General features: G+C 40.7%; 1 protein-coding gene across 1 annotated transcript in view; it reads left to right on the top strand.

The window, feature by feature from the left end:
- The first annotated feature begins 178 nt into the window (after positions 1–178).
- The window catches only part of APAF1 (apoptotic peptidase activating factor 1), a 76,291-nt gene continuing 64,068 nt past the window's right edge, over positions 179–12,401 (top strand). Inside the window, exons 1-5 of the mRNA XM_006084110.3 lie at positions 179–388; positions 3,631–3,809; positions 4,094–4,283; positions 4,948–5,145; positions 11,769–11,952. Coding sequence (XP_006084172.1) covers positions 3,672–3,809; positions 4,094–4,283; positions 4,948–5,145; positions 11,769–11,952 — 710 coding nt within the window. The 5' untranslated portion in view covers positions 179–388; positions 3,631–3,671. The remainder of the gene's footprint in view (positions 389–3,630; positions 3,810–4,093; positions 4,284–4,947; positions 5,146–11,768; positions 11,953–12,401) is intronic.

Genomic DNA, 12,401 nt, shown 5'->3' with positions numbered 1-12,401 from the left:
TTTTGACTCTCTCCGCGCTCCTACCGCCGAAAGAGGCGCTTTCCAGGTTGGACGCGGATGCCTTATTCCCTGAACTAAAGGGTTGAGGGAACCGAAGTTGAGTCATCATTCTGGCCCGACAGCCCCCCGGCAGGGCCTCGAAAGTAGCCACGGGCAGCGTCCAGGAGTGGCCCTGGGCTTCCCCGGGGGCAGCTCCGTCCGGGGGAAGGAGCGACAGTGGCCCTCCTTTCTTTGTGTCTGGGGTGGGGTCCCCCGGCGGGGGCGGGCCTCGGGCCGGGCCTCACCTCGCGCCCCGGAACTGTGTTGGCTGCCTGGGGAGGTGGCGCCTACATCTCCGCCCGTCGGAGGTCCCCGGAGGTGTTCGGCGCCCCGGACTGCGGAAGCCCAGGTGAGGCACCTGGCAGACCCGGACTAGTCCGGGCCGCGCTCCGAGTTCTGCTTTCCCTTTCGGAAACCCCCGTTACCGGACCCCCCCCCCCCCCAAATTTGGTTTCCAAGTCTGTCCCCGCAGAGCTGCTCTTCCCAATAAGATCTTGGTGGGAAGGTTTGGATAAGTTTGCGCCTCGATTTTCCCCCCAAGCCGGGTCTTTGGAGGCTCAGTGCCGATTTCAAGGACTCAGAATTCTGGGACAAGGTAGTTTCTCTACCAGGAAGAGAAATTATCTAAAGAGGAAGTAGTCAGCTATTAACGAGTTTCCTGGATGAAATTGCCCTCCTTTAGAAAGAATAAGGGATTTTACATCTATGAAGACTTTTGACTTTTCATTTTGGTGTGGCTACAAAAGATGGGGCACTGAGAATTTACTCAGGATATTTCACTTTGTGCACTTTAAATTTTACGTATTTTTAATAAGTCTAGGTAATTAGGAATTAGTTGGAAATTAGTTTCAGATTGTCAGAATGTCTTCTTGCTAGGCAATTGGACATGATTTTAAAAATTCATTTTTGTTTTGTCAAATCGAGTTTTATTGCTTACAGTTAAGAGATGTTTTACGTTTAATTGAGATCATAAAAACGTTATTAACATTTAAAAAATCTGATAGCTGTGATTCTAATCATAACTTTTTCTTTAGCAGTTTTGTTCCAGGCCTGGGCATTTTATGAAACTTGACAAGCATAGGCAAATGCTCTACTTCTCTATATTTACAAGTGCCACACTTGGTGGCCCTTTAAAAACATATAGTCACTAGAGGCCTGATGCACGAAATTCGTGCTAGAGTAGGCCTTTATTCCCCCGCTGCCGGCACCTGCTCCCCTTGCAGGAGAGAAGGCCCTCCACCCGCTGCAGCCCGCTAGTTGGTGGCCTGGGCCTCCCTCTGCGGGCGATCACAGAGTGATGGCCAGGCCAACCCAATCGCATCGCACCCGCCTTGGCTGGCCTGGCGCCAGTGGGTGTCATAGCGTGGTCCCGGATGGTCGTCCGGATGGATGGTGGTCCAGATGGTTTGTTCTGCTGTTTGGTCGATTTGCATATTATGCTTTTATTATATAGGATAGGATAATTGAAGCTTACTGGTTAGTGCTCCTGTCACTTGTGTTTATCCCCTGTTTTTGCTCTTAGACATAACATTCTAATTATCTATTTTTAATTCCCACTAGATTGTGAACTTCATCAGGGATATGATTTAATCTTTTCTGTAAATGCAGGGCTTGGCACAAGGAGAGGCTCAAATGTTTATTGAATGAATAAATGAATATACACATTTAGACACTCACTGTAATACATTGGATGGAGTTCTGTTACTGTTCTAAAACTTGCATACATTCTAATCTGGGTTTTATAACCATGGAAAAGTTTGCATTATATTTGAAATAAAGTTGGTAGAAACTTAAGAGTATAATACTGTAAATAATATGACTCTTTCTTTGTGGTCTCTTAATCTAAGAAATGACATCAGAGTGTATTTCCTGTTGCTTGGTCATACTTAGCAGCTCAGCAGAAATATTAGTGGAGTGAGCATATGAGAACTGTGTTTATCATTGAAGACAGAGCTGACATACACCTTGTGTGAGAACTATTACACAATACCAACAACGTTCTAATTAGTCTTATGTTGAATAAAGAAAACAAAAAGGTTTATTTTATTTTAAAATATATTTTTATTGATTTCAGAAAGGAAGTGGGAGAGAAACATCAATGATGGGAGAGAATCATTGATGTTTCTCTCGCTCCCTTTCCTTCCTCTCTGAAATCAATAAAAAAAGTTTTTTAAACATGAGGACTTCAGTATGATTATTGTTTATAAAATTTTAATTTAAAAAGGAAGTTTTTTTTATTGTAAAAGTGATAATGTGTATTGAAAAAAAATTAAGACAATACAGAGCAGTACAAAAGAAAGACAGGGCAGAGGGAGAGGAGAGGGGGAAACCCCAGAGTCTTGCTACTTGGAAGTAACCCAAACATTTTGTTGAACAAACTTTGAAACATCTCCCTATATATTTACATGATACATATTTTGTGCTGTATATGGGATCATATTTCTAATTTTTTTAATCAGCAATGTGTCATTAGCATCTTTCCATGTCAGTTTATGGAGATGTGTTTTATTTTAAATGGGTATATAATACTAGAGGCCTGGTGCATGAAAATTCATGCACGGGAGGGGGAGTCCCTCAGCCCGGCCTGCCCCCTCTCACAGTCTCGGAGCCCTCAGGGGCGGGAGGTGACTAGTCAATCAGGGGAAGGTGATGCCCCATCACACCTCTGCTGCTGCCACTGCCGGCAGCACAAGCCTGGGCCGGCCCTGGTTACCTGCATCTGAGGCTTGCCTGCACCTCGGGCAGCTGCCATCTGAGGCTTGCCATTCGAGGCTTGCCTGTGCCTTGGGCCAGACCTGGGCGGCTAGGAGGCTGAAAGGGCTGGGGGATTCTGGAGAAAGGCGCCTTGCTGTGCCTGGGGGATTCTGGAGAAAGGCTGAGGGGACTGGGCACTGCCATCTTGTGGCTGTGGGCGCTGCCATCTTTGAGGGCGTGGCAGTCAATTAGCATACTCCTTTCTTATTGGCTGTGGGCGCTGCCATCGTTGAGGGCGTGGCAGTCAATTAGCATACTCCTTTCTTATTGGCTGTGGGTGCTGTCATCTTTGAGGGCGGGGCAGTCAATTAGCATATTCTCCTTTTTTGCTGTGGGCACCGCCATCTTTGTGACGGAGGATCAATTAGCATATTCCCTCTTTATTAGATTATTAGATAGGATTCTATCTTATATACATACCCTAATTTTTAAAATCCATATTCAGATTGGTTGGCATTTTGGTTGTTTTCATCTTTTCTTTCTCAGCTGAGCACTCTCTGTTAACTCTTTTTGTGGATATTTTTGTGTACATATATGAATGTCTTCTTGGGATAAATTCCTAGAAGTGACATTTCTGGGTTAAAGAGAATGCTTACTTTAAACAGTTTTGTATCCTAGATTGCCTTCCAGAAAAGTTGCATCCATTTTGTACTCACCTCAAGTAATGTATAAGAATACTCATTTTCTCACACGTTTGAAAGCATTGGATTTTGTCCATTTAAAAAAATCTTCACAAAAAATAAAATCTTATTTTTTTTAAATATCTTGACTACCAGTGAGGTTACACATCTTTCATATATTTATTGCTCTGACATATATTTTGATGTTTGCCTGTAGCTCATGGTTAACAGCTCAGAGAAAGAAAAATTTGAGGGAGAATGGATGCAAAAGCTCGAAATTGTTTGCTTCAACATAGAGAAGCCCTGGAAAAGGACATCAAAACACCCTACATAATGGATCACATGATTAGTGATGGAGTTTTAACACCATCGGAGGAAGAAAAAGTAAAAAATGAGGTAAAGTTCTTTTAGGCAGTCTATGCTTTCTTTAAAATTAGAATTTGTATGCATAATCCATGAACACATACAATAGTGTGGTGAAGGCCTGGGGGTAGGTGGAGGTAGGGTGGAGGGGGTCAATGGGAAAAAAGGGGGACATCTATAATACTTTCAGCAATAAAGATAAATTTTTAAAAATTAAACATTTTTAAAGAATTTATTTCAAAACTTGCACTGTTCTCCACTGATTTGTTGCAAACATATTCTTTATAGTACACTAAACTGTTACTTTTTTTTTTTAGCCCACTCAACAGCATCGAGCAGCTATGCTAATTAAAATGATACTTAAAAAAGATAATGATTCCTACATATCATTCTACAATGCTTTACTACATGAAGGATATAAAGATCTTGCTGTCCTTCTCCACAGTGGTCTTCCTGTCATCTCTTCTTCCAATGGCAAAGATTCAGTTGGTGGAATAACTTCTTATGGTTTGTATGCATAACACTTGCACCTTCTATCACATTGCTAGCACAGTGGCTACATTGCTGCAGTTTTATCTTATTGTAGATGGAGTCTGCTGAAGAGACTAATCAGTTCACTGAAAAATGTGAAAAAATTGTTTTCCAACCTAAATATTTTTATTTGCATCTATATTAACTCACATTTTCTTTTTGCTCAGTGAGCTACCTACTGCTCTGAGGTAAGAATAGATATATCCTAATTTTTAGAGACAGTAAGATAATTTATAGGCCTTTATTTAAGTTCTTCTCCAGTTCTGTGTTTATCAAGTTCATGCATAGGAAAGAATAAGACTTATTAGGAATCTAAGTTGTTGAAAGGAATTCCATATGCGTCCCTTTACACTCTCCTTCCCAGTCTAATCTGAGAGAGATTGTAGAGTCAGAGAGAAATAGGGTAAGGGCAGATATAGATGGAGATTTCCAGTGTCTATAGTCATCTTGAAAGGTATATGTTTGCTTTTGTTCTGAGTTTTCTGAGAAATCAGAAAGTTGAAGTTAATATGCTAGCCACATTTTCTTCTCTTAGAAATTCTGAAGCTAAGGCCTCAGCTTTATACTCTCTGGTTGTTAAGATATTATTTGAGTAGTCATTTCGAAGTTCTATTCACGCTTGCTTTGTTTTGGATTTCAGTAAGAACAGTCCTGTGTGAAGGAGGAGTCCCACAGAGGCCAGTTGTTTTTGTTACTAGGAAGAAGCTGGTGAATGCAATTCAACAGAAGCTCTTCAAACTGCATGGTGAACCGGGATGGGTCACTGTATATGGAATGGCAGGTTGTGGGAAGACTGTATTAGCTGCAGAAGCTGTTCGTGATCATGACCTCTTAGAAAGTAAGTTTTGATTACCATGTGTTGCTGGCAAAGCAGATATTCTTTAGGCGTCGTATTAGTTTTCTGTTGCTGCTGTAACAAATTACCAAAACTTTGGTGGCTTAAAATGACACAAATTTATTATCTTTACAGTTCTGGAGGTCAGAAGTCCAAAATAAGTCTCACTGGGCTAAAATCAAAGTGACAGCAGGACTGAGTTCCTTCTGAGGATCTAGGGAGAATTCTTTTTAAATATATCTATTTTTTGCCGAAGGCGGTTTGGCTCAGTGGATAGAGCGTCGGCCTTCGGACTGAAGGGTCCCAGGTTCGATTCCGGTCAAGGGCATGTACCTGGGATGCGGGCACATCCCCAGTGGGGGATGTGCAGAGGCGGCTGATCGATATTTCTCTCTCATCGATGTTTCTAACTCTCTATCTCTCTCCCTTCCTCTCTGTAAAAAAATCAATAAAATATATTTAAAAAAAATATATCTATTTAAAAAAATATTTTTATTGATACCAGAGAGGAAGGAAGAGAGAGAGATAGAAACATCAATGATGAGAGAGAATCATTGATTGGCTCTCTCCTAAATGCCCCCTACCTGGGATCAAGCCCACAACCCCACCATGTGCCCTTGACCAGAATTGAACCCGGAACCCTTAGGTCCACAGGCCAATGCTCTATCCACTGAGCAAAATCGGCTAGGGCTAAGGAGAATTCTTTTCCTTGGATTTTCCAGCTTCTAGAGGTGACCTGCTTTCTTGGCTCATGGCCCCTTCCTCCATTTTCAAAGCTGGCAGTGCCCAGCATTTTCATACCTTTTCTTTCTCTCTGATCTTTGCTTCTGTTATCATATCTCCTTCCTGACTCTGACCTTCTTGCCTCCCTCTTATAAGAGCCCTTGTGACTCCATCATCACAAGGGTAATCTTGGGGTAATTTCATCTCAAAATCCTTTTGCCATGGAAGATAACTTTTGCAAATTCTGTGGAATGGGATGTGGACATCTTTGAGGGGACATTATTCTGCCTACCATAGTTATGGTTACATTGGGAATATATTTTCAACCTAGCCTGTCACAATGAGGCTTGGCTAGCCAGGCCAGTAAATTCATGTATTATCAGATGGCACTTATCACTGGAATGAAGCTAGTTCCCTTGTATCTTACCAATGAAGGGACTGTAGAGTTGAAAAAGGATCTTGAAAGATTATATCCCTGCTTTTCAGGCAGTAGTAGACTTACTGATAAAGCTTCCTATTTAAGTGTCTATTTTGGCAGAGTGCTGTAGTGCAAGAGATTCTTGGAAACTCAGTTCCATTAATGCCTGTCCCAGTAGGTGATTCTCCCATGAATTTGCATCCTGTGTTAAACTACTAATTCTATTTCTATAATTTTATAAGTTGCTTATCTTTAAAAATAAAAATCTTTAGTAACTTGTCTATTTATGGTAAGCCTCAAGAAGAAGAAAAATTGGGAGTTGACTAGGTTTCTGGGGGTTGATAGGTTTTTGTAGGGGGACTTTATAGATACATTCGGTATCTGGTGACTGACTTTTCTTGCTTTAGGTATTCTGTAAATGTTTGAGAGCCTTCTGTGGTGCCAGCCACTGCGATGGCTACTGGGAATCCAGAAAGAAGGCACAGTTTGTTTATCTAATAAGGATTCACTCACGTTCTAGTAGGGGAGATAAACATGTAAACAAATTATGAGATTTGTGATAAACTGACCAGTAGAAACAAGTATAAGGTACAAAGTTAGAACGAAGGACAGATGCATTATGTCTATAGGGAAAGAGGATAGGCTTCCTGAATGAGATGGCATTTTAGCTAGAGTTTGGAGGAAGATTAGAAGTTTGTCAGACAGACAGGTAGGGATGGGAGAGTAGGGAAGGTGGGAAGTATATTGGGTAGTTACTGGAGTGGGGAAGGGCAAACTGTACAGAAGAGGGTTTTAGGACATTTGGCTGGTGTACTCCTGACTTTAATGAGTCTGATAGGTTCTCAGGGTATTGTCAGGAATAGTTATACAGCTCCCTCATTGGTTGCCTCTATTCATTAGTGAGTTCTAGGAGAAGTAAAGTACAGTTCCTGACTTCTGGTTGTTAGTAACTTTTTTATTTTTAATGCGTAATTAGTCATTAAGATCCTTTATGATGAGCACAGAATGAATGGAATAAATATTAAACCTCTAAGAGATTTGGAAAAGTGAAGGCTAGGGCACACCTGTTGTATACATGTACCTGGGTTGCGGGCACATCCCCAGTAGGAGATGTGCAGGAGGCAGCTGATCGATGTTTCTCTCTCATCGATGTTTCTAACTCTCTATCTCTCTCCCTTCCTCTCTGTAAAAGATCAATGAAATATATTTAAAAAAAAAAAAAGGTCCTTTATGATGAGATGACAGAATGAATGGAATAAATATTAAACCTCTAAGAGATTTGGAAAAGTGAAGGCTAGGGCACACCTGTTGTATACATGTGGCTTTATTTATACTTCAAGCCTTTGTCAGCAGTGTTGGTCTTACTCTTGTTGAAAGAATGCCCAATTCCTACTTCTTTGTCATTATAAAGAAGTTTCCTGGGACTTAGCTCTATGTAAATCTTTATCTACCTATCTATCTATCATCTATCTATCTATCTATCTATCTATTCTTCTGCAAAATTGATCACCAAGGATATTTCAGGATGAAATCAGATTAAGTTTCTTTAGTGTGAAGAAATGGGTTTTTCTTTCAATATTATGATGAATTTCCTATAAGATATACATTTATAATGTGCTAATTTATAGGGTTAAAAGTGTACCCTCAACTTAGTTGAAATCACTCAATTATTGGAGTGAATTTTCAATTTTAGCAGTTAAAATTGACTAACAACTTGTGGTATTAATTGTCCAGGAATCATATTGTATAAATTGTGCTGTTGGAATAGATTTTAAATATTTTGTTTTAGGAAAATGTTAGCGACAGTTTCAATTTTCCTGTGTATAGTAAGCTTAATTCATATTCCTCATATGCTCTTGTGAGATTTCAAGTACAGAGGATTGAATTAATCGTATTTTTTAGTTCACAGTCTTTTTAAAAAAATATATATTTTTATTGTCTTCAGAGAGGAAGGGAGAGGGAGAGAGAGAGAAACATTAATGATGAGAGAGTATCATTAATAGGCTGCCTTCTGCATGCTCCCCGCTGGGGATTGAGCCTGCAACCCTGGCATATGCCCTGACGGGAAATTGAACAGTGACCTACTGGTTCATAGGTGGACGCTCAACCTCTGAGCTATGCTGGCTGGGTTAGTTCATAGTCTTTATCATATTAGGTCTGTAGTTTCTTGTTGTGTGTATTTCCTTTTAAGAATTTTTCATTCTCATTTCCCTTCTCCACTTCTAAGGGAAAACACACTCCTCCTATGTGTCGCCTCTACACAACTACAACACTACTTAATTTCTGACACCACAGGTGAGTTTTCCACACAGCCAGCAATTCTTCAGCACCAGCTGGGTATCCTATGATTTAAATTCCATTCTGACACTGTCTATCTGGAGATAGCGTCCGATCCCACTGGTTAAAGGTTCAGACTCTCTCCCCGCTATCCCGCCTTTAGATGCCAATCACAATTCCAGATTGTTACCTATGCTTCTGACCAGGGGTTCCCTCTCCTTGGGTTTGATTAATTTGCTAGAGCGGCTCACGGAACTCAGGGAAACATTTTACTCACTGGATCACTGGGTTACTTATTATAAAAGGATATAACTCAGGAACAGCCAGTTGGAAGAGATGCAAAAGGACAAAATATGTGGGAAGGGTGTGGAGCTTCCGTGTGCTATTCTCCCTCCACCTCCTTGTGTCCACAAGGCGGAAACTTTCTGAACCTCACCCTTTTGGGCTTTTATGAAGGCTTCATTACATAGCCATGCTTGATTAAATCACTGGTTATTGGGGATTGAACTCATTCTCCAGCCTCTCTCCCCCTGAGTTTTTAAAGAATGGAAGCTTTTTCCAGACGCTGCCTACCTATTTGCTTCTGTCCTTCCAAAAGTTCCTTGATGCTATTATATTATTAATTGCTACCAGGATAAACCTTGTGTGGAAAGTAGGATGGGGCTAATTTTCTCTGAATAAAGGCATTTTTTCTCTGAGTGAATTATAGAAATCATACAAGGCTAAATTGCTCCCTCTTGTGCCCATAATCAAGATGTTTAGGTTCTTTCTGAAATGTGGAATTAATGCTTCAATATTTGTCATTTTGTGATGGTAGGAGTTTTTCAGATCAGTAGGACATTTGATCTATATTTTTAAAGCTAGTAGTGTTTTATTTTTTTCTTACATATTTTTATAATGCCCTCATTTATTAGCTTTAAATTTAGGAGAGAAAGACCTTTGGTGTAAGTACTAGGTAATTAAATTTAAATCTAAAGAGTTTACTAGCTAGCTATATCAAAGAAAGGGTACTTTCTCTGCCTTGTCTTTAATCCTGGGATGATTTAAAAAAAATTCTAAAAATAGAAAGCACAAATTAAAAAATAAAAGAACTGTAGGAGCAACAGGTAGTTTAAAACTTTGTTTTAGCAGAACCGGTTTGGCTCAGTGGATAGAGCATCGGCCTGCGGACTCAAGGGTCCCGGGTTCGATTCCGGTCAAGGGCATGTGCCTTGGTTGCGGGCACGTCCCCATTGGGGGGCGTGCAGGAGGCAGCTGATCGATGTTTCCAACTCTCTATCCCTCTCCCTTCTTCTCTGTAAAAAATCAATAAAATATATTTTAAAAAAAAACAACAAAAAAAACTTTGTTTTAAATATTGCAATAGTATATGCAAAGCCATGGACACAGACAATAGAGTGGTGAAGACCTGGGGGAGGGGGCAGGTGGAGGGTGGAGGGGGTCAATGGAAAAACAACAAACAAACAAAGGGGACTTCTGTAATACTTTCAACAATAAAGATACATTAAAAATAACTATTACAGTAGTAATATTTTCATTTAAAAAGAAGATAAAAATTTTTTCACTTACCTTTCTCCCCTTTCTCCTAAATTCTTCACCAGCGCTAGTCATGGTTAACAATTTACAGTAAATTCTTTCAAACTTTTTCCTGTGCATTTACAAACATATGCACTCACAGAACACAGCTACACTAGGTGGAGCCAGAAAGTGAAACAGAAATCCAGGATTTACTGCTTTGTAACTGTTGCCTTACTCTGAAGGAAGCATAAGGGAACTCAGGAAGCTTTTAGGAGTAAAGCTTAGGACTTGTCCAGCTTCTTCTAAGACAGTGGCACTGATCATCAAACCATGCTTCATGGAACCATCTTTAACTCAGTTATCACAGAGTTCTTTGTCTCCTGATCACTTGTTCTCTTTTAGATTCTCAGTACATTGCCAAATTCTGATCTTGCCACTGGTATGATCTAAAGCTACTGTTCCCCATATTTTACATTTCTTTTCTATCTATGGGGAACTGATTAAGTATAGTCTACGAAGGATTAAGGTTTTTGACCCCTAGTGATATCCAAGTAAAAATATATACTTTAAGAAATGCTGTGCTTTAATTGACAATAATGATGATGATAACAGTTGACAGAACAGTAATAATAATGTCCACTCTGCTAGAGTGCTTACTCGTTCACAGCTTACTATGTGTAAGGTGCTCTCAGATCTATATCACTAAGAAAGTCTGTTACAGCCCTTTACAGTTAACACAGCAAATTCACATATTTTATAGCATTAATTTCTCAGAGTAACTCTGAAATAAGTAGGGTAAGCAGTCTTATTTCAGTGTAATGAATGAGACTAAGGTTAAGTGATTTGCCAGAGATTGCATAGCTAGTAAGCATTAGAGCCAGACTTGAACCTAACTTTTTACTTTAAGTCTCTATATGAGAACCGTAATGAGTGAGTTACCCATTTCTAGCCATCAGTGGTTCTCAGTCAGGTGATTTTGCCCCCTCACCCCGCAACTGACATTTGGCAATGTTTGGAGACACTTTTGGTTGTCGTAACTAGGGAGGGGGAATGCTCCTAGCATCTACTGGATAGAACCCATGAGGCTGTTAAAAATCCTGCAATGCACGGGACAGTCTTTCACAGCAATGAATTGTCTGGTCCAGAATGTCTCAAGGGCTTAGGTTGAGAAACTGCTATATAGTGATGATTGATGGCATAGGAAAAAGATTGTGCAATTTTGTTTGGTAAGATTTTACTGATAAAAAGCAGATTTAGCCATAGCTGGTTTTGCTCAGTGGATAGAGCGTCAGCCTGTGGACTGAAGGGTTCCAGGTTCGATTCCAGTCAGTGGCACATGCCCAGGTTGCAGGCTCGATCCCCAGTAGGGGGCGTGCAGGAGGCAGCTGATCAGTGATTCTCATCATTGATGTTTCTATCTTTCTCTCCCTCTCCTTTCCTCTTTGAAGTAAAAAATATATATATATAAAGCAGATTTACTTCAAACTTAAATTTCTCCGTATTTTCAACTTTTCTTAGATTCAGGCTATAAAGCTCAGTAATACCCTAAAGGAAAATTTATACCCGTAAACAAAAGAAGTTGAAGATGTGATGAGATTGAAGATTGGAACAAATCTGCTGCTTATCAGTAAAATCTTTGAAAGAAGGACTCATGTCCAGAGGCCTAAGTTTATTCTTTTTTCCTCACCAGGTTGCTTCCCAGGGGGTGTGCATTGGGTTTCAGTTGGGAAACAAGACAAATCTGGGCTTCTGATGAAACTGCAGAATCTTTGTACGCGGTTGGATCAGGATGAGAGTTTCTCCCAGAGGCTCCCACTTAACATTGAAGAGGCTAAAGACCGTCTCCGCATTCTGATGCTGCGCAAACACCCAAGGTACAGATGGTCAAATGTAGTTGGCGTATGAAGTCCCAATGAGACTTAATTACTGACATTTTGAGAGCATCATACCCTTTCCTCGCTGTTTGGTAGAGGATCTAAGAAAGAACCACTGCTTTCCTGCTCTTCTCTCTCGTGTTAAAAAAAAAAAAAGTGGCTTTCACTGGCCTAAAACTGCTACTTTTCTCTTCTTTGTCTCCTATATACCACATCATCTCTTATGTCCCACTAGAGGCCCGGTGCACAAAATTTGTGCATGGCGGGGGGGGGGGGTGTCCCTTCAGCCCAGCCTTCACCCTCTCCAATCTGGGACCCCTTGGGGAATGTCTGACTGCCGGTTTAGGCCCGATCCCTGGTCATCCCTGGGATCGGGCCTAAACGGGGGGGAAATCCCCTTTTCCCAATCCTGGACCGCTGGCTCCTAATCGCTCACTTGCCTGCCTGCC

Source organism: Myotis lucifugus, unplaced genomic scaffold (genome assembly GCF_000147115.1).
Source record: "Myotis lucifugus unplaced genomic scaffold, Myoluc2.0 scaffold_10, whole genome shotgun sequence".
Taxonomy (NCBI): Eukaryota; Metazoa; Chordata; class Mammalia; order Chiroptera; family Vespertilionidae; genus Myotis; species Myotis lucifugus.
This window is presented reverse-complemented; position numbering and strand designations above follow the sequence as displayed.